This window comes from Pelecanus crispus, chromosome 2, assembly GCF_030463565.1.
Source record: "Pelecanus crispus isolate bPelCri1 chromosome 2, bPelCri1.pri, whole genome shotgun sequence".
Classification (NCBI taxonomy): Eukaryota; Metazoa; Chordata; class Aves; order Pelecaniformes; family Pelecanidae; genus Pelecanus; species Pelecanus crispus.
Window position 1 is genome coordinate 6609291 of NC_134644.1, and position 22775 is coordinate 6632065.

At 43.2% G+C, this 22775-nt stretch overlaps 1 protein-coding gene across 1 annotated transcript; it reads right to left on the reverse strand.

The window, feature by feature from the left end:
* Window positions 1-1256: 1256 nt before the first annotated feature.
* LOC104029719 (elastase-1-like) lies at window positions 1257-21803 on the reverse strand. Its single transcript, XM_075706552.1, has 9 exons — window positions 21728-21803; window positions 20918-21027; window positions 19432-19542; window positions 10329-10438; window positions 9433-9549; window positions 8654-8790; window positions 8362-8507; window positions 6743-6892; window positions 1257-1394 (listed from the first exon to the last, which is right to left on the reverse strand). Exons 1-9 carry the CDS (start codon window positions 21801-21803, stop codon window positions 1257-1259), a joined length of 1095 nt encoding a protein of 364 aa, XP_075562667.1.
* Window positions 21804-22775: the final 972 nt, after the last annotated feature.

The window sequence follows — 22775 nt, forward strand, 5'->3', positions numbered from 1 at the left end:
TCCTCAGTGGGACCAGAGTCACTGCATATCTCACTGAGATACGATATTAAAAACCCCTAAAATAAGTCTTAAATGGCCCACTAAGGCCTGGATGAAGGGTGGGGATGTCCCAGGGCTTGTCTACACTCCCATGCATGGCCTGGCACACATGTTCACAGCTGGAGGAAACCATCTCCAGAAGGTAAATGCCCATAAAAACCCCATGGAGGCACCCCATTTTGGCCAGGAAAGCTGAGGGAGGGACCAAAATGCCTGTGGCTGGACGTGCCCTGATTCCATCGCATTGGTAGGTCCATGAAACCCACCAAAGGGGGAATATCTGTGACCAGGAGGGCTGAAATATTTTGGCATGAGCGTGGAGGCTGTGAAGAGTTTCAGGTCAGTCCAGCCGAGGAGGCTGAAAGGCTTGTGATGGTCTGGGGACCCGGTTCCCCAGGGACCACAGGAGCCACATGCCAGGGCAAAATGTTACAAGAGAACCCTGCTACCACGATGAATAACATAAAAAGATCTCCCTCCAACATCAGCCTGCTCCATGGAGATACCCTGCATAGGAATCTATTATCTATTACGCTTCCCTGGAAATAAATATTTGGATACTACTTCGGAGTAAATAGAGATGAGAACTTAATGGTCCTTAAGTGCTTTTCTTATTCAAAGCATCCCAAAGTGCTTTCTGGTAATTAAGGCTGAATAGCTGTCAGGAGACAAGGGAGCCCGTTGTAGTCACATTCCCAAATACCCATCATTTTTGCCTGCAAGTGAGTGAGCAAGGGAATGGTTGGGTGAAGGAATGATACAAATTTGACTAGAGATTTTAGGGGTTAATCTGATAAGGGGTACCATTGGATGGCACCATTAGATGAGGAGGTACCATTAGAGGAGGTACCATTAGATGACATGTCCATAACCAGAACATCTCTGTTCAGCTGTGACACGACTGAGGGCCCCATTGCTGAACTTATTTCTATGTGACTTTAAAGCTCCCCAGCTCTGTTGTGTTTTGGGCCACTTGAGATGCTCAAGGGTATGAAGACATCCCCATGTGGCTGGTGGAGAAGGCAAGGGACCTCAGGAGAACTGTGCCTGTTCAAAGCAGTGGCAGGATGGGGTGGGATGTCCTCAGACATCACTGATGGCACTGACCACTGTATTTGATCCCTGTACCCCCAAGCTGTGTTTCACAGCATCTACAGCCTTATGTACCCCAAATAGCTCAAGGTGTTGTAGCCAGTCCTACACCTCACTGCAGCACCCTACACCTGGTGGGACCAGCCCCAGTAGATAAGTCTCCTGTTGCCACTGTTGTCTCCTTTTTCTACTCCCCATAAAGATGTGGGGAGCACCAGTTTTCCAAAATCTGTTTTTTTCCCTGGTTTAGCTGCATCCTCCAGCTTTGGAGAAAAGATGGGAACATTATATGTGAGCATTATAGTACTGTGCGCAGCCGAATTTTCCCAATGCCATTGGATATTATGTCGCTGTGACACCTAGTATCTTTGTGCAGTAAAACCTGCATGAAGCACAGCATTTTCAATAGGCTTCCCTATTGGGGAAACAAAGCTCCTGGAATCACAGCTTTGTCCGGCAGCTCCGGGGAACAAGTAGCTCTAGCAAAGCTCTTGGGTAGTGAGAGGTAAATGAAGTGCAGGAGAACCACATGCACCCTGTCCGCATTCTGCCAGGCTATCGCCTCCCTCTTATCCTATGCAATAAATCATGGCTGAGCAGCACAAGCTGTTCCTGTCATCAAAACACGGAAAGAAACGTTCCTCTTGGCACCAGGGAGGTGATAATGACCCTGAATTAGAGCTGTACGTCTCCAGCACCTGATCCTCCTGCTCCTGCGGGTGCAGCCTGATGTTTCTTGTCCTGGCTGTTGCAGGAATGGTCCAAGTCTTGCTCACGTGGAGGAAGGATTTAAAAGAGCAATGTCCAGCCTGGCTTTTGCAGCAGCTTGTGACAAGAGGTTTCAAGCACCCAATGGCCACGGCTGCCCCGTGGAGACCCGGGGCAGTTGCATGGCTGCGGGCAGAAGCAGGGAGAGCCCGTCACCGCTGTCATGTCAGGGGATGAATTGGGGATGACCGTGGCATTTTGGGTTGTGCCGAGGCACGTGCATACTCATTAAATTGCTAACGTAGTCCTGGGAGTGCTTTTGGCCCAGGGAGCAGCAACATCCCCGACGGTTCCCAGCTTTGCTCAGCCCAGGCCAGGGACAGAGGCTGATGAGAGTTTGGGACCCCGTGTGACATCCCCAAACCCCCCCATGACCCATGCACTGAGCACGCAGGGTTACACCCCCCAGCCCAGGAACCAGGCACTGCAAAACCACCAGTAATGTAATACTTCATTTCTCAGCCTCTGAGTAATTTTTTGAAGAAGTTTGAGGGGCTCCCTTTAAAAATCTCCTTTTCCAAAGCCTTTGATCTGTGTCTTTTTAATTGCTTCTGAAACTCAAAGGGAAATGTTTGAGTATAGTCAGGCCAAGATCTCAGATGCCAGCGTGCTCCTGTCACTTGGCTCCTAAGTGAACTTTTAAGGGACATTACTCCACCACTGAGCCTAACAGGTCTAGGCTTCTTCAGGAGAAGTTAAATATTTGAACTTGATATTGCAGCAGAAATCACACATGCTGTCTTAAAAGGAGCAAGAACCATTCAGTAATATTAAAGGGCAGGAAAGCTGAGATTTGGGATTTTTCAAATTGTCAGAAGAGGAAAATTGCCAAACTACTGAGCACCCAGGAGACACTGCCAAGTGCAGTCCAATAAAACAGAGAGCTAAAAATACAGCTGGAACTCCACTCCTTTTACAAGCCCTAAAGAAAGTGCCGCTGGTTTCGTTTTCATTTGTGCTTGCCGTAATAAGGAAGATTTATCTGTTCACAAATTGGACCTCTGGATAGGGGCGGTGAAAAGCAGCTCCTGTGTATCATTGCTTATCGGTCTGTCTGCAAGCAAACACGAAGGACAGAGTGCAAGGCTGCGTACATGCCATTTTATCATTCTCGGCCCACAAAACTTCTTTAGCAGTCGGTGATAACTGTATCGGATATTCCTTCGGTTTGCCAATGCCCTCTAGTGGCTTTTGGAGCAAAGAAATGTGCATTCCCCCCAAAAAAAGAGAGGATTTTGCAAAAATACTGCTATGCCCTAGGTGGGTGCAGGCTTTAGGAGAGATGGGACATAGGCAGTTTAAAATGGAAAAAGAGCTAAATCAAAATCCTTCATTCATAAATGCTCATCTCATACACAGCAAAAGGGGAAGAGGGAAGGTTGTGTGGGGGATTCCCCGTGTATTCCTAGAAGATGGTTTTGTAGTTCATCAAAAGACAAATCTTGCTTTATTGTGGACGTACATCTCCCTTTCTTCCTCCTTCCCTCCCTTTACCAACCCTGCTGTGCGTCTAATAAGAACACGGCTTTTAGATGGAAATGTTATACACTGCAGATAGGCTTGCCCAGCTGGCTGGAGTATGGGCCCCTGCGTGCCTAACAGTGCAGGGGATCGTTTTACACTGAATTTATTGCTTCCTCACTAGAAAAGCACCCTCCAGAAATGCCCTTTTCTAGGCACTTAGTCTTAGAAAACTGATTTAAAAAATAATCATCCTGCACAGAGTGAATTTAAGAAGAAGTTAGATGGATCATGCTTTCTATGGGTTGAGTTTGCCAATACACTTGAGGCAGATGCCCTCTGTATGAGCAGCGCTGTATTGAAGCTGTTTGTTTTGGAATATAAAAAGAACCCAGTTCTTCAAGCAAAACCTCTGCTGGCTGAGAATAGAATAGAATAGAATAGAATAGAATAGAATAGAATAGAATAGAATAGAATAGAATAGAATAGAATAGAATAGAATAGAATAGAATAGAATAGAATTGTCGTGGTTTAGCCCCAGCCAGCAACTCAGCACCACGCAGCCGCTCGCTCACTCCCCCCACCCCGATGGGATGGGGGAGAGAATCGGAGGAGTAAGAGTGAGAAACACTCCTGGGTTGAGATAAGAACAGTTTAATAATTGAAATAAAGTAAAATAGTAATGATAATGGCAACAGTATAATAATGATAATAATAATAATGATAGAATAGAATAGAATAGAATAGAACAGAATAGAATAGAATAGAATAGATTAGACTTTGGTTGGAAGGGACCTGCAATGTTCATCCAGTCCCACTGCCTGAGCAATTCAGGGCTGACCAAGTTAAAGCATGTTACTAAGGGCATTGTAAAAAGGCCTCTTAAACACTGACAGGCTTGGGGCATTGACCACCTCTCTAGGAAGCCTGTTCCAGTGTTTGACCACCCTCTTGGTAAAGAAATGCTGCCTAATGTCCAGCTTGAATCTCCCCAGTGCAGCTTTGAACCATTCCCACGTGTCGTACCACTGGATCCCAGGGAGAAGAGATCAGCACCACCCTCTCCACTTCCCCTCCTCAGGAAGCTGTAGACACCGATGAGGTCGCCCCTCAGCCTCCTTTTCTACAAACTAGACAAGCCCAAAGTCCTCACCCGCTCCTCACAGGACACTCCTTCCAGCCCTTTCACCACCAGCTTTCTTGCCCTCCTCTGGACCTTCACATCCTTCTTAAGTTGTGGGGCCCAGAATGGCACACAGTACTCCAGGTGAGGCCACACCAATGCTGAATACTATAAATAATATATGTATATAAATAAAGTGGGATAACCACTTCTTTTGACTGGCTGGTCATGCTGTGTTTGATGCAACCCAGGATGAGGGTTGCCCTCTTGGCTGCCAGGGCACACTGCTGGCTCCTGCTGAGCCTGCTCTGGACCAGCACCCCCAGATCCCTTTCTGCAGGGCTGCTCTCCAGCCACTCCTCTCCCAATTTATACTTGTGCCCAGCAATGTCACACCATTGCTCTGCTTCCACTGACCTGCAAGCACTGAGCTGACCACCTCTGCTGCTGATGGGGTTATCCCTATGGAATTCCTCATCGAGAAAAACCCATCATGGTCATTTTCTGCAAGGTGGGTTTGGTGCCAAAGTGACAGTCTTGAAGAGCCATGCTTGCTGCCCACAGCCCAGCCCCAAGTTAAGGACACTGTCATTGGCTTATATTGTCGTTACAGCCTGTGGCGTTTGCTGGAGCCTCGTTCCCTGCTGACCGGGTCTGAGCGGGTGCCTAAGGTAAGGCAGACACAGCACCAGGTCACTGGTTGAAATCACAGGTACTTTATTATACTCTTAGTCAAACCTTGCTATTAAGGTTTTGGGCCCCTCAGTACAAGAAAGACATTGAGGTGCTGGAGTGTGTCCAGAGAAGGGACAGCTGGTGAAGGGTCTGGAGCACAGGCCTTATGAGGAGCAGCTGAGGGAACTGGGGTTGTTCAGCTTAGAGAAGAGGAGGCTGAGGGGAGACCTTATAGCTCTCTACAACTACCTGAAAGGAGGGTGTAGTGAGGTGGGTGTTGGTCTCTTCTCCCAGGTGACAAGAGACAGGATGAGAAGAAATGGCCTCAAGCTGTGCCAGGGAGGTTTAGATTGGGTATTAGGAAAAATTTCTTCATGGAAAGAGTAGTCAAGCATTGGAACAGGCTGCCCAGAGAGGTGGTGGAGTCCCCATCCCTGGAAGCGTTCAAAAAATGGGTAGATGTGACACTTTGGGGCATGGTTTAGTGGACATGGTGGTGCTGGGTTGATGGTTGGACTGGTGATCTTAGAGATCCTTTCCAATCTTAATGATTCCTAGTTTTTACTTCCATTAAAAAATAACCCAGCCACCAAGCCAGGAAACATGAAATTATTACACTACCGTTAATTGATTTAGTGGTGGACTTGGTAGTGTTAGGTTAATGGTTGGACTGGGTGATCTGAAAAGTCTTTTCCAACCTAAACGATTCTATGATTCTATGATTAATAGCCCAAAGAGTGTAGAAGGGATGAGAAGAGGGTTAATGAGCAGAGGTACTTTGTTCTAGTTCTTCTCGTATTTATGCACCAGTCAATTCTTCTCTAGAAACCCCCGTTATTCTTTGTAGTCTGGAAAACAAAAAAGATGTGAATTCAGTAGAGAGCCAGAATAAAGCGTGTCTCCATTCCCTGTAAGTGCTCTGAAGAAGGGCTTGTTCCCAGCTGGGCCAGGGGACTGCTCTAACAACCTGTTCCCACCCAGAAAGGTTTATGGACTGCAGTAGCCTCTCTCTTCCTTGCAGTGATTTAAAATACTTCTCCCCACCTTTCTTTCCAGCAGGCCCCACAGTTTACAGTGGCATTTCCACAAAACCATCCCCTGTGCCTGGGAAACGGCTGCTCTTTGTGCCAGACATTATGTCTGGGAGCAAAGAGGTCGTTGCTCATTCCCAAATGTAAAGCTGAGTGCATAGTGCTGCACTGCAGGACTTGCACTTGTAGAGATGGTTTATGTTTGCTGCATTTCCCATTTTCCAGCCAGCTAATTCCTTCAGTGGTTTCCTGCAGTAAGGTTTTGTCTGGGTGAATGGTGATGATCATTTTTTGGATGCAAAGCCCAGCTCCTGCGGGGCTTGAATTTTGCCCGTGGACCTCAGCAGAGTATTTCAGCTCCAAGGCAGCAGCTCCTTCCTTACAATTGTTTGCCTACACCAAAAGTAGCACCAAATATCCTGATTTTAGGCCTCCTCAGATCTCCCAGTTCAACTCCTAATGGTTTAATAAATGAAAGACTCCAATTCCTCTGGCACTCCCTTGCCTTCATGGGAGACGCATCAGGTTACCTCGCAGGCACTAAGCAACTTACGCTGTCGATCCAGTCTATGTAGGCTGACACACGTGTGAAGACGGTTGGCTTCCTGTAGGTGTTACAGTAAGGAACTAGCCCAAAACTGACAATCCCGTGGACTTCCCAGCGATTGTCTTTGTAGCAGCTGAGAGGGCCCCCAGAGTCCCCCTGGATCAGAGGAAGGAGAGGAACATATTAAGTCAAATTATCTGAGCAATTTAGGAATGACTGGATAGGATTAAGGAGTACCAGTTAGTTAATCACTGTCCTGAACATGAAAATAAATGTTTGTGCTGCTTTCTTTGCAAAGGGCTGACTGCTCCTGAGCAGCATGGCAGCAGAGACCCCCCAGCACCTCCCAAAACATTGCAAAGATCAGACCCACTATTTATTATCTCAGTCTATACACACATACACACATGTGCACACACACACACACACACATACACACCCCTGGAAGGGCTGAAACTCTAATTTCCCACTACTATTGCAAATATAGTGACTGTAAGCAACTAGTCCAGTGCACACTGCATGACACGCAATCCTTTCCAGCAAGGTCCACCTGCACAGCATCTGTTAAAAAATCAGCTACAAGGAACCAGGTAGAAGGGAAACGCTGGTCCCCTTGTTCTTCACAAACAAGTTTATTCAAAGGGTCCTGGGAAGTTAAGGTGGTGAAAAAGAAAGCAGCTCGAGTTAAAATATATGAGAAGATAAAGGCTCTTGCTTGGCTCAGATCCCGGTTTGTAACACAGTTCCGCCATAATTAAACCACACCAAAAAATACACTAAATATCTATAGACCTATAATTATACTATACTTACATAGTACTATACAAGTACTTTGTATAATTGCATAACCTGTTTTATTTCTATATGTTTCTATGTTATATTCATGTATTTACATAATCAAATATCTTACATATTTGTTAATTATTTTTTGAAGGCTCTGCATAGTTGCTTTAGCAAGAAGCCACCTCTGTAGTGAAGGAAATACAGGCAGAGGTAACATATCCCCTGCCTTCACACACCAAACCTCCTTGCCTTGACTCTGGGGCCACCTGGAGCCCCTGGGATAAAGGGGACCTCACAGCATCTTCCTTTTCCACCTAACCTGGGCCAGATGGTGCAGCCTGGACACAGCCAAAACTTGCAGCAACCTCAGCTGCCCATATAAGCAGAGCGGCTGGGGAGGAGAAGGGTGACAAGCAGGACAAAAGCATGGGGGAGCACTGTCTGGTCCAGGGTGCAACATGACAGCAACATGGGAGGAGTGGTAGGACTTCCCTGAAGCTTCATCCTTTGGATGAGGGCAGAGGGGACTGCCAAAGTCTCAACCCATTCCCCAGGATCTGGTCAATGGGACATGCTGCTGAAAGGAAGGCAAATCTCCCCTCCAAAATCAGAGGGGAGAGATGCACCCTGAGGATTTGGAGGTTTCCTCTCTGCTGGCTGCTCTGTGGGGAGATGAAGGAATGTGGAGCAGTCTGGTTTAGAAGGTGCAGGTGGAGAAATGGCAAAACCAGGTCCCAATTGAAGGAATAGCAATGGTTACCAACTGAAGGAACAGCAAGGTCAGATAGGAAGGAAAGAGAAAGAAGGGAGCTTGAAAATCCTCTGATAATAACAGGTCTTACACTGCATCCAGACTTCACGCCATCTCCACCTGCACAGATCATAGTGACTTTTGCTAGAGATCCCCACCAGTCTTGCTGGGAGCAGATCTCATGGTCGACCACCGGCAACATCGTCTCCTGCAGTGTGTCCACAGTGCTGCCATCCACTAGCAGAGAAAGGGTGAGATTTTGGTCCAGGAGCTCTAGCGGTTGAGGAAGGAAGCCCACACCCTGCCTTGGGCAGCCTTACCTGCCCTGTGGTCCCTCTGAAACCAGGAGGGACACTCAACACTCCTCCTTCCCCCTTACTCACCACTAACCACCCCCCAGCCAGTAATATAGCAGGGATAGTTATTGGGTAAAATTTCTCCTGCAGGTGGAAGCGCTCCCAGCTCAACGAACCCATTGCCATAGGCAGGAGAATCGAGGCGCAGCAGGGCAATGTCATAGCTGAAACGGGATACAGGTAAAAGACTCTTCACTGAAAATCCTGAATTAGTCATAAACCAGACCTCCTCACTCACATTTCGTCACTTATACAGGTCTCTATAGCCTCTGGCATGATGATAGGCAAGCACCTTGCAAACATCATTAATTATGCCTCATAGCTATCACAGGCGACAGGAAAATCTGAGCAATTAAGAGAGAAGAGACCATGGTACAGACTCATAATGGGCTAACACTCCCGCAAAACCTCATACTCCTTTGGAGGCACCCAACCTCAGAGTGAATTTCGGTGGACAGGCATGCCTCTGAGGGGGGATTTAAGACAATCTCTTGACATTTCCTTGTTGGCTTCCCTCCATCAGATGCAAACAGTGGTGTGACTGCTGGCAAGCCCCTGAATCTGCTGTACATCCTGGATCCATCTGTGAGGCCCATCTTTCCCCCACCTTGGGCAAAAGAGGACTGGGGTCATCCACACAGACACCTCCAAGAGAGGAGATCATTTGGGAAATCTCCATTGCATTATCTTCCAGTGCTTCCCACAAATCCAACCTCACTGGGAACTGGACTGAATATACACATAAATGCTAGCAGGACAGGGTGCTAAATATCATTCAACCATCTGATGATATTCAAAATAATTACCCATTGGCAATATCAGAGGGATTCCAGCCATCATGAATGAAGACTCTCTCCACATCGATATAGTACTCGGTGCCATCCACTGTCGAGAGATTGTGCTCACCCAGAGCCACTCGGTAGCTTGCTCCCGGTGGCCTGAAAATGAATCACAGAATAATTAATGTAAAAACCACTAGCTTTGCAGTGTAATTCCTGCACCACTGAGACCTTCCACCAATGTAATAATTTCTAAAGCACCTTCCACCAGAGGATTTTCAATGGACTGTAGCTAAACGGTCTTATGAATTAGGCAAATGCTGCCTGCAGTTTGCTGGCGAAGCAAGTGAAGGTGCAGCATCAGCTAATACAGTGCTGAGCTCGGTCTTGAACGAGAACGTTCATTTTGTATCTCTGCATCGATCTGAAACACGGTGTGAAGGATCAGCTCGTTACACTTTATTGTAAGTACATTCATTAAAGGCATGAGTAATTAAAGAGGAGTGTTCGCTTATTGGTGTCACGCTGTATCATTTAGGCGGTGCCTGTTAGACATGCTGCAGAGCAAATTGTACAACACAGCCCATGAGCTACAAAACATGCCTCTCGTTCAATCTTTCCATCTCTGTGCAGGTTTCTCAGGATGCAAACCTATTCAAAATGCTCACATTCATGCAAATGCACCACCTCTTATGCAAATCAGCAATCAGTTTGATATCCACTTCCAGGAAGTCAGCAGTTAATGTGTAAAATCAAGGCTAAAGCAGAGTTTTCCAGTTCCCTTGATGAAGTGTGCAGAGAGATGTCCAGATGTGCAAGGAATGGCACCAGTGGGGAGCTCAGAGGGTGAGAAGTGTCTGGCTCCTGTCTGCAGCAAGAATGAGGACCTGAACAGGAGTTTTAATGTTTTTTATCCTACTCACATGCTGAGGCAATGGGCTGCAGTCATGACCCATTTGCTGCTGATAAGGGTTCCACCGCAGATGTGAGAGTAGTACCTCGGGTACTCAGCATAGGCAATCTGAAGTGATACCTGTATCAAACAACAACATATTTTACACCCAAGCCATGCTGTACCTCTGCAGAAACAGTGTGTGTGGCTTTGGACAGTAGAAGCTGTCATTTTCTTACTGTTTTTTCAAGTATATGGCTTTTTTCAATTATAAGACACCAGCATTACTTGCCACTTCCAGGTGTTTGGTTGGGCTTCGTGGCCTCCAATTACTCGCCCTGTCAGCACATCCTCCTGAAGAGCATCCTTTAGGGGACTTCCAGAGATTGCCCCTAACCACACAAAAAACGGAGTGCAATTTGTCATATGGAATCCTAATGAGCACCAGTCATCACAGGCTACTGCCAGCGACAAACTTGTGCTGCACAGGGCAGCCAGCGCAGCAAGTCTGAAAGACCAAGTGATTGAGACTTGCACATGGTGACACTGTGATCGCTCTCCACCCTGGAGGCTGTCTTTAAAGCCTCCATGGTTGAAAAATACCATAAACAGGCTTCAAGATGCAAAGCTCTCATATAAATTGATTTCCCTTTCCCATAGTCCCAACAATCCCACCATAGCTGCCAGGTGGTTGTGCACCAACCTAAATCCCCCTTTTTTGGGGGTGTAGGTTTCCCCTCCCCTCCCTCAGAGCACCACCAGGTCTTTCTCATGGAGATCTTGTTCCCACAATAGAGAAAAACCCTTCCAGATAGACTAGTTAGGTTTTGCCCTAGTACAGTAACTGCAGAGAAAAACAATGATGCACTCTAATCTGCACCACCAGTCAGAGGATGAGAGGTTCACCCTTTCCCAGCTCAAATGCTTCAATTGCAACTTACCCAGGCAACTAAGAAGAACTAAATACTGGAACATCTTTAATGAAGTGGTAGCATTTATCCAAGAAAAATTCTTTTTATACTACAATATCGGATAAGAAGTTGTGTCTAAATTTGTGATTAATACAATTTATCTATACTCATAGCTCATTAAAGTGATAAAAAATGTTCTCTACATGGAAAAAAAGGGGGAGCAGTGACCTGTTCAAGGTAGAGCCCAAGGTTACACAAACACCTCCACACCGCACATTTCCCACAGAGAGATGAAGCAGAAAAAAACCTGGTAAATTCAGAGACCTCTCAGATCAATTCAAAAGCAAAACAATGCAAACCCAAGCTCAACAAGCCAACACTTCAGACTAGTAATTGTTGATGCACATACTGTATTCCCTTGTTAGAAATTTCTGTCAGTCCAGCTGTCTGCTACTCCATGTAACATGAACTGATCTTTGTCAGCTAGATAAAAAGAGCAACAGCAAACAGGGAGAAGCACTGAGGGTGGTTCAACCTTGGCTGAACATGTTAAACCAACCTTGGCTGGACGTGCTGATCCTTTTTTAGGATCCTTTTTTAGGATCCTTTTCTGCTCCTTCTTCCCTGCTGAATGAGTTTTCCTCTGCCTTCCCCAAAATGCTGGGTCTCAGTGGCAGGATGGGAGGTAGGGAGCTGGTCTATGGCCAGTGGGGAAAAAAGGGAATGGTGCAGGTGGCAAAGGCATGTGCTATGTCTGAGGAATGGAAAAGGTCCCAGAATCACAGAATGGCTGAGGTTGGAAGGGACCTCTGGAGATCATCTAGTCTAATGCCCTTCCTCAAGCAGGGCTACCTAGAGCTGGTTGCCCAGGCCCGTGGCTAGACAGCTTTTGAATATCTCCAAGGATTGAGATTCCACAGCCTCCCTGGGCAACCCGGGCCAGAGCTCAGGCGCCCTCACAGTAGAAGAGTGTTTCCTGCTGTTCAGAGGGAACCTCCTGTGTTTCAGTTTGTGCCCATGGCCTCTGGTCTTGCCACTGGGCACCACTGAAAAGAGCCTGGCTCCATCCTCTTTGCACCCTCCCTTCAGGTGTTTCAATACATTGATGAGATCCCCCTTGAGCCTTCTCTTCTCCAGCCTGAACCGTCCCAGCTCTCTCAGCCTTTCCTCATGGGAGAGGTGCTCCAGTCCCTTCATCATCTTTGTGGCCCTTTGCTGGACTGTCTCCAGTATGTCCATGTCTCTCCTGTACTGGGGAGCCCAGAACTGGATGTAGGACTCCAGGTGTGGCCTCACCAGTGCTGAGCAGAGGGGAAGGATCACCTCCCTCGACCTGCTGGCCGTGCTTTGCCTAATGCAGCCCATGATACCGTTTGCCGCCTTTGCTGCAAGGGCACACTGCTGGCTCATATTCAACTTGGTGTCTGCCAGGACCCCCAGATCCTCTTCTGCCACGCTTCTTTCCAGCAGCTTGGGACAGGCAGTAGGTAGGGGAAGCACCAGGCAATATTGCCAAGACCTGCATCCCATCTTTGACAGTGGCCTTCACGTAGCACTTCAGAAGAAAATGTAGAAGCCTTTGTAATGGATAACCTTGTTTTAGGGGGAAGTATGTTTTGCTTTTTTATATCTCCATTAACTGCAGTCCCCTAATCATTTTATACCTGTGGAGCATGATGATTTATATCCCTTTAATTGTTTAAGGCATCTATCTAGGAGCAGAGCAGATGTACAGATTCTTCAGTTAAATGTAAAATACAGCCCTGCTTTACATATCTAGTGAGGAAGAAAACAAGAAATGCTTTTAGCTGGTGGAAACCCAGAGACTTGTTTCCATGATCAGAAGAAATCCCCTTGGGACACACAGGCTGTCAACAGGTGGGCAGTAACGCTCACCTTGAACTTTAACTGCATCCAGAGACCAGCTGTCAAGTGAAAAAGGAAGAGTTAAGGAAACAAACTGGAGAAGATAGCAAGGCTCATCCACCCAGGTTTGCTAATGGGATCCACTGTCCATGGAATGAATACGGTAGGACCAGGACCTTTTCCATATCATCCCAACAGTCCTCTTTAACAGATCCTTTCTATTTTATTGGAAGCCATAAAAAGTTCAGTTTGCTATTTCAGCACTGAGACCGTCTTTAAGTCATTGAACACTTTTTCCCCTTACATCATAGATCATTTTTAGCTTCCAGTTAGTTTTGGCTAGGAGGTCAGAAAGTGGCCTCCTAGCCAAACAGTCTCTTCACTCACTTTCACTACATTCATCATCCCTGTTAGAGCTGGCAAACTCACTCATTTTCTATTGCTAATTTATTTTTCCAAAGACTTTATGTGTTCACTACATACAATTTTGTTGAAGAACATTGTTGTCTGTTTATTCTCCTTTTGGACATCATGTCGTTTAGCTTAAGTAATTGTTTGTCCATAATCTGTACTCTACAGCAATGCGCATGGTATCATACTCATTTTGCAGCTCAGTGGCTTTGATGTTGGGCTGTGTTGCAATGCCCAAAGGAGAAATAAGTTACGCTGAGGATGATGAATTACAGCTGTTTTCAGAATTCCTCCACTTCAGACATTGTTTTAGCATAGAGCTCTTGAGGGACTGTCTGTGTTTTGCTCTGGGCTCTACATACATGGTTTGTGGAAGAGGTGAACCTACAGAACATATGTGAATGGAGAGAGGGGAGTTTGAGCATCGGGACTGGGAAGCTGTTCCATGTACAAGCACTTGCCAAGGTGAAAAAACTTGAATTTATGAGTTAGGACTTTAATTATAAGGGAAGGAAATGAAAAAACATGGAGATTGGTGTTAATGGCAACGAGAAGGCTGATTAGTTTTTGGTATCTCAGCATTACCATGGAGTTCCAATTGTGAAGCCTGGCTTGAGATGCCGAAGTCTAGAGCTGTCATCCAAAACACATCTCACCTACTGCTGAATCTCAGAGGCCCATAACCCTCCAGGGGCTATGAAATCTGTTTCAGAACATGCACAGTCCAGGAATGGAGTCCAGGACTCTTCCTCTCTGAAGGACCATCTCAAGCCAGAGCCATCTCAGGGTTTCTTACAAGTGTAGGCAAAAATGAATTTCTGTGCTCCAGGTCTTTACCAGTAAACCAAATGGATTATCTTTCACATCACAAAACCAACTCAAGTGGCCCTGTTTGTGTCTACATGGCAAAACTCTTTTATACTCTAAACCAGAGAGGTCTTATCCATGCTGCCTATGGAGCATGGTCTCTCATCCATGCTAACTTTCCAAACCATGCGTAAGAGTTGCTATGGGGAGCATGGGCTGGTGCAAACCAGTGTTATGCTAGACTGTGCTAACATTTAACTGTACAGAAAAAGCAGGACAACATCTGAGTTGGTGCTCTAGCACTGTTTAGTTAATTGGTGCTCAAATATTGTTTAATTAGTGATCTAGCACTGTTTAGTTAATTAGCATATAGCCTTTTTTTCCTTATTCTCAGAGCATCAAAATTAAGTATTTTGATGACAGCAGAATTTTCTGGGTGAGTAGATTATTTCAGGAGTGATGGGATGGATAAGGGAGGTTGTGAAAGATAGGACGGATGGTAGGGAAAGATTCCGGGACTATACAAATAAAGAGATTTGGGTGGACTTGATGAAATCCATTACGAGCTACTGAGCACAAAGTTGAGGATATAGTCATCTGTCAGGGAAGTCCTAAAGCACAAACTGACTTCCAGACATTGGAAAGGTTTACTGTGCATGTTTATTGTGCAGCTTTATGTTTGCTCTGCTCTTACAGGCTTTTTCTAAGCATCTGCTATCACCCATTGTCACTAGGATATTGGCTAGATGGATCTTTGGCCTGACACAGTTCAGCCTTACATATATCTTTATTTATTGACTATGTTTCTAGAAATGAAAGCCTCAGATTTATTTTTGCAGAGCAAACGCCAAGGCTTCCTTTCTTCTTTATAGCAGCAATTTAACATAACATCTCTATTCAGGATAATATTAAGCACATTGTTAACTTAAGTATGTGCTAATGTAAAGCACATGCTCCTCTTCTCAACAGAGATAGTTTTAAATGTATTAAGCAGGACTAGAGAAGACTCCTTCCAATGCACACAGAGTATTTAATTTTTCATTATTTTTTTAATCTGTATTCCTTCTCTTCCATACTGAGTTTGAGTTGATCAACACACTAATAAACCCATAAATATTCCTAGCTTATCATCATTTGGCAACAAGTTAGGACAACATGAGGAGAAACCCTTTTATTACTTAATTTAAAAAGTCTATGGATACACTGTCCTGAAGACTGACAAAACCTTGCTCTAACATACAGTTCTTAACAAATATACTACAGTAGCCTTAATAATCAATAAATGAGGATAAAGGAAGAAATTACTTCACTTTTTCCTCCTCTTTCTATTGCCACAGGATGAAGCCTTTATTTCAGTACGAATACTGTTGAGCTGGGAAAAGGGATGCTTGATATGAAATGGCTAATTTGTCAGACCACACTGTTAATCTCTGTATCTGGAAGCACATCTTTGAAGGTTTGCCTAAAATATATCTGACAAAAAGAAATTCTTAGCAAGAAGGAAACATAAAATAAGTAAGTAAGAAAACTTTACATTTCAACATTGGAAATTGTAAAATGACATGAGGCAATGCCTGCATATTCACTTTAATAATAAAAATGTTGATTAAATTTAAGATCAGTCTCATGGAATACATGGACTTAACCCATATTTACTGATGTTTCACATGATGTTTGATGGAAAGGGCAAGTGACTGAGTAACACTAGAGTTAGTACACACTGTGAGGTACATATACATGAAAAATGCTAACTGATGAATTTATTAGGCATCTGAGGTGCAGGCAAGCTATAATGCACACATAAGCTACTCTGCAAGTGGTTTTTGAAGTTTGATATACAGACTGTTGAGGGTATGGGGAACGTGAGAGCATCTGCTTCATTAGAGTTATAACACCAAGGACATTTTTAGTTCAGAGGGAATAAGAAGTAAAAGGGAAAGGGATAAACAAAACACAGAGACACAAACCTGGTAGACAAGGGATAACTAAGATGATGACGAAGACCAAAAGTCTCCAGATTGTAACTGATGGGCCATTAAGGAACTACAGGCAGAGCTGTGGAGAGAGCTAACCTGTAAGGTGCAATTGATAAGAAGGGGAAAAGAAGATGAACTTGAGGATTTGGGGTATTCGAGGGGGCCATGCAGGACAAGCAAGAGGGACTAGCTGGCAAGTAGGAGATCGTACAGGAGGTATAATGGCCCAGTGTTCCCACTGAGGGTGCACCAGACTGGGCTCCAGCAGCTGGGCAGGAGAAATCCTGGGTCCTGGAGGCTGCTGGAGATGGCAAGTCTTATAATGTGCTTAACACATATATAATACTGCATATGACAGTCTTACTGGTTTTATTTAAAACCTTTCTGCACTATCTGGGCAGGTAAAGGACGTTTAAAATTGATAAATCCAATTTACTGCCACCTTAGGGTTCTTTCAGTCTGAGTAAATAATATAATTGGCTGCAAGACAGAGGGTCTGATGTTCACTGTCTTTTAAATTGAATCATCTTAAAAATACAGCTATGATAAATGCAATGTCCCCTGTTGGTGAACCTAAAGCTCTCCCTTGCTGAACATGCACAGACTTTATTGTTCTTGTCTGAGTCATCTTATTCTTTTCTTAAACAGTTGTCTTTCCATGTGATTCTTCTAAAAAATGAAAACTTTAATTTTATGTTAATTAGAAAGTCCAAAATACATATTTACTCTACTTTTTTTTTTTATTTCTAGTGTTTACTGACATCTCTAATAGCTAAATATTTCGCATTAAGATCTTATTTTAGGGTTTAATTGCTGCTTATGCCTTTTCCAAAATCTTCATGAATCTTTGGATAACTTGGAGAGAGCATCAAAATCTAGTTAAAAAAAAAGACAGCTAATAATAAATTAAAAGCTATTTTTCTCAGGATGTAATTCAAAGCTTTGTGAATGAGTTAAATCATGACAAACTTCTGTTGCCTCCACATATCTCTTATCCTTTAGGTTACTGAAAGCAAGTTTGAAACCTTCAAGAGATACAGAAAAAATAGTGGTTTACTACCTGTACAGCTTCTTGAGGTTAATCTGAGATTCAAACAGCACTTCAGACCTGATATGACAACAGATTTAGAGTGAAAATAGGGTATCCCAGGAAGTGTTAAGATAATGAACATGTGACCCACGGTACAATTTGTTTCCATCTGGCCATTTTACTTGGATTAATGTGTACGTTGTGTTAGGAAACCCCCAAAAAGGAGGTCTTCAAGGAAAAATTTTTGCTAGTTAATAAAGCCTTATGCACCTTGGATCCTGGTCCAGTTTGCAAGTAAGGTGCCGAATGCTTGGTGAGCTCACACTATCCAGGGCTGGGAAATGAGGGCTAACACGCTCGCAGCCGTTGCAGTCCCGGGAAAGGAGCCTGTCACATCACCATGCTTTTCAGAGCCCAGATGCTGACGCAGCTCCGGGGAACTGCAGGGAACTGCTTGACTACACGTTTTATTTGGAGGCTAAATCAGTACATAAGGACCAACGAACTGGGAGATGAGTAACAACAATGAACACCCCACTTTTTTCTAACTCTTCAGCCTCTGACAACATCCAGTTTACTTTTGCTAATAGTTTTAGTTGAATTCTGGCCTTGGTGGTCTGTTTTAAGTATCACATGGGGTTGGGCTATTGTCAAAATACTTTGAATGCTTTCCTTCTAAGAAAATATAAATCACACAAATTACAACAATCTCCCTTCATATTCTAGTGATCGCATCATATCTTGCACTCTCGTATTACAAAAGGCTAATGCAAAACCAAACCGGTTGTTAACAGATTGCGAAATAAACCTCAGTACTTCCATTTATAGTAAACACCCAATATAGCATAAAAAAAACCACTGAACATATACTTCCACTTTTATCTTTTTTCTTGCAGCAGAATTCCTACAGGCAGGTTTTTAGGTCCTCATAATACAGAGGAATTTATATGTGAAATCTTTATATTAGAGCAGCATATTATTGACAAACTAGATGGAATATATGGACCAAAAGTTCTTATAATTAAAATACCTGTAAAAGCTTTTCAGCTTGTCTGAACATTGAGCACATCAGATCCAAAAGGAAAATCATCTCCCATGTTACAGGCAAAGATAAAATTTCCAGGAATAACCTTTTACAACTGCATGCTGTCAATGTGACAACATGTTTCCCCAGTGTCGTATAAAGAATTTTGATGATTCAACTCTTAATTATTCAAAATGTTGCTAATCAAATCAAGGTCAAAGGACTTTTTTAAGTAGCAAAACATGTTACCTACTTTAATATGTTTAATGATTGATAATTAGTTTTGAGCATTCATATAGCTCTATTGAAATCATTAAGTGTACATATTTGTGCAGGGGAAGCATGTAATTAAATATTTTGCTGGATCAGGAACAGAGTGTTCAGCTAATTGTAGTTTCATGCTGCTATTTCCCAATATTGATTTGACTATATTGAAAATCTTAGGAAAGGAGTAAAATGTCAACAATTCAAATTACTTATGCACATCACAGAATTCAAAACGTAAGTTTTGAGACATGTCTTTTTTATTTATTTTTAACAGCAGAGTAGCTTGATCTTGCCTCCAGATTCTGCAGAACATTCAGAACATAGTTCAATCTCTTGTTTCAGTTTTTTAAGTAACTGTTGTGCTAGTAAGCACTTTACTGAAATCTACAGTTTTCAAAACTCTTAAGAGTTATGGGTGTGGTCTTCTACATGCAAATAAACTGTATGCTTTAGAAAAATTAGTCTATGAAGCTTTATAAATACTGGCATTCCTAACTCCACTGAAATCAATGGAAAAGTTTAGTATTAATGACATCAGAATCTCTCCCAGTATGTTTATGGAAAAGTTCACTTTGACCTTAAGTAAAGAGGAAAAAGTACAAAATAAATAGCCCACATTCTGTTTTTTTTAGTCCTTACTCAACATGGAAAAAAGTAGTAAACACATTCATATATAAGTATTTTAATATGCTTATTAATTTAATTTCAAAGCTTTTAGTTTAAAGTTAAGAAGAAAATGTTATTCATTGTGGAGAAATAACCAGGTAAAAAATCCAGGCAGGAGTCTATTAGCAATTTATAGTAGGAAGGAATGTATAGGAAAACATCTTAAGAATTCTTACCTTTTTTTTTGCCATTTCTACAAATATGCTGAGAGCATTTTCTACAGTTTGTATGCCTGTAATAGCCAGTAAACCATAGTTCTGTAATGTCGTTAGCTGATTTTGGGCCTCCTGCAAACAAGGACAAAACTCCTTTAATAGTTTTTCTGCTGTTCTTACACCCTGTTGTACAGCTTCCTTCTTCTCATCTAAATCACTGTAACATTAAATTCTATATGGCATTTCCTAGTTTGTAGTGACTAATATAAAGCAATATGCTTCTTTGCCTATAAATTCTAACTACCCCATATGTAAACAGAGTAGTTATGCATTTGTTTTTCTAAGTATATCATAAATCACACTGTTTCCAACACCAGAAATGAATCACCTTAATCTGCTACTATTTGCATATATGTTCTATAGCTAATTTCATCCTACTTCAGGTGTCACATGCATGGCAGTTTTCAGAAGTGGTACATCTTCATTTAGTTTTAAAATGAAAAGACATTTTAAAAAGAATGGTTAGATATTAATATTCTATTTCTAGGTGTATTGTCAGTATGTACACTTGTGCTTTTGCTGTACATAAATTCATGCATTCAAGACTGACAAATTTTTATCTCAGTACTGTCCATGGGGGATACATATAAGTTACCCTTCTCTATTTACCCTCATTTCTTCTTTCCCATGTCATTCATGCTGGTGTAATAAGAAAGGCACACACCCTACAATATCTGTTTCTCTCAACATCAGAATTTCTGGAACAATATTTATGGCCTCAAAGCAAGAGATGTAGGAATATACATACAAAAACATATCTCAAAGAATAGAATTTCAGCCAATTTCAGGAAACTCAACAAAAAGAGCAGAAAAAGGCTGAGTGCCTCCACTTGTGGCTGCTGAGATGGCGGCTAAGTATTCACAACAGATGGGTGGAGATGCCCATCTAGTTCAGCTTCAGTTAACTGGGTTTGCAGTGCCTAATATTTCAGCCAAACTGACAAAAACATCTGAGATGACAGCAGTTGACAAATGTTGTGTACTCAGACGCATAGCAGAGCAATTTTTTAACTGAGGATCAGAATTTCTTTTGCTGAGAAGTTGCAGGTGTGCTCTCATCCAGAAGGACAAACAACATAAGCACCATTGAACAGGGACAGCTGAGCCTGGGATGGCGATTCTGGCCTGAAAGAGCTACAAGATGTGGAAGGAAGGGAAGGGCTCTTGGGCTCACTGGATACTGTCAAAACAGAAGAAGGTCCTTCGCCAAGAGTAGGATCAGCTGAAACTCTACTGGCAAACTGCACTTGGCAAGGGTCCTGAGTGCAGCAGCAGGTGCTGCAACCCTGTCCTCACACTCCCTGGGTGTTCAGCTGCCTGCATTCAGGGTCAGCTCTGATATAGTGGAGCTGCAACCTTGGATCAGGCTTCTGTGGAAACTGCTACGTTGTGAGAAAACGCTGAATGAGGAAAAAAAAAACCCGAGAAGCCTCATCTGGGGCCATACCCATTGGGCCTGCTGCTCAGGCTCTTGCTCTTGATCCTTGCTTGAGCTACGTTGCTTAGGATACAATTCCCCATCCCGTCTTCTCCGACTCCCCATTTCATGGTCATCAGCTTTAAACAGATTAGCACTTTCACTAGTACGTTTGAAGCTCTTGGCAAGTCATTGATTGATAAATTTGATGCTAAAGGCTGCCTGCTGGTAAAGAAGATAGGAACCTTGCAGTACCTTATTTATTGATATTACAGTAGTGATATTACCTGTTACTATGTGTGGTTGATGGATCTTCTTCATGTAGGGCTTTGGGATATTCCCAAGAATGACAGACTTTGAGCTTTCAGATCACAGGAAAGGAGGCAACTGTAACTATTAACTAGGGTAGCAAAGATAATTTGAAAGGCATTCTGATACATCCTTTCTTCATGTTTGCCGTTAGTAAAGAAAAACCCAGACTTTCTACAGAAGTGACATATTTGTGCTGACCAAGTGATGAAGTGATGAGGAGAGTTGGTACACTGACCAACTTCATGCTCTGCATCTTCAATATCACACAATCCAAGTCAAAGCCAGAATTCCAGAGGTTTAGTTGGCTCAAAGGGAACTTTTCTACATTTATCTTGAGGCCCAGAGCTCCTTCTATGCCAAGAACTAAACAGCACCAGAGCAAAGGGCTTGGCATGTCCTTCTGTTGTCTATATTGTGAAACTGTTTGCACAGTTTCTGGTGTGGTTTTGCCCCAAATTTTGTGTCATCTGAAACTCTGTCCAGATGCCTCCTTTTTAAGCCTGCTGCTGATGCAAAGGAAGCAATTACTCTTTTCCACCTCAAGTTTCTGACAAGCAATATCAGCTTTTTGAAAAGTCTGGATGCTGAGGCAACAGCGGTACATCGTTCTCTCCCTGGAGAATAACGGGATGACTCACTGAATGTGGTGAATCAAATTAGTCTTTTGCAGAGTTTAAGAACTTGGTTTAGGCATTGAAAAAGACTCTACAAAAGGTGCTGTACTTGACAATTAAATGAAAATGCACAGGAAAACCTCAAGATAGCAGCCAACCTACCTTACAGACATCCCTACAGGTAGAAGTCTTGAATTTGACAGAGACAAAGCATTGCTCAGGAATACAGTCATGTTGTGGTCATGTAGCATGTGAAGAGCCAATGTCCGAGAGGATTTAGACAAATCTGAATCATATTGTTGATAGCACTCTGGCCCCAGTCACTGCTTTTTCTAGCTTTGTTGAAGCATCTCAGAGCTTGATTAGATTGTCCCATGTGCCTACCTGAAAAAAATAGAGGGCAATCAATATTCTCAGTATGAAGTTTCCATATTTACCTATACAAAGCACCACAAAAAAAGAAAAGTTTTTTAGAAAAAGAGAATTTTGAAATATTTGCTGTAAGCATACATCTGTGTACAAACCTATAAACAAGAAGTGTATGGATTTCTTCAGATAGATGTTTAATTTATTTTATAATATTGATGGATGTACGGGGTTTCTCATACATATGCCATCCTTTCATTTATAGCTTCACAGTTCTTACAGTTTTACAGATCATGTGCTTGCCAGTTCTGATGCACACATTAATACAAAATCAACCATTTAAAAAAGAGGCAAATCAGGCATCAACCATGTAAACTCTAATAATGAAGAGGACAGTTAGCCCTGGAAGAGAATGAGTTTGTTTACTTTTCCCCAAGTACCACAACTCTTGCACTGAATCATGACTGCTTAAGTGCCTAGCTTCTGCTTGTACGTTTAGACAGAGTGCTTCTGCAATTAATGAAGTACTTTTGTTTAGGTACTGAATGAATTTAAACTCAATGGTATGTGTTGCTGGAAACCTGCCAATTCAAATC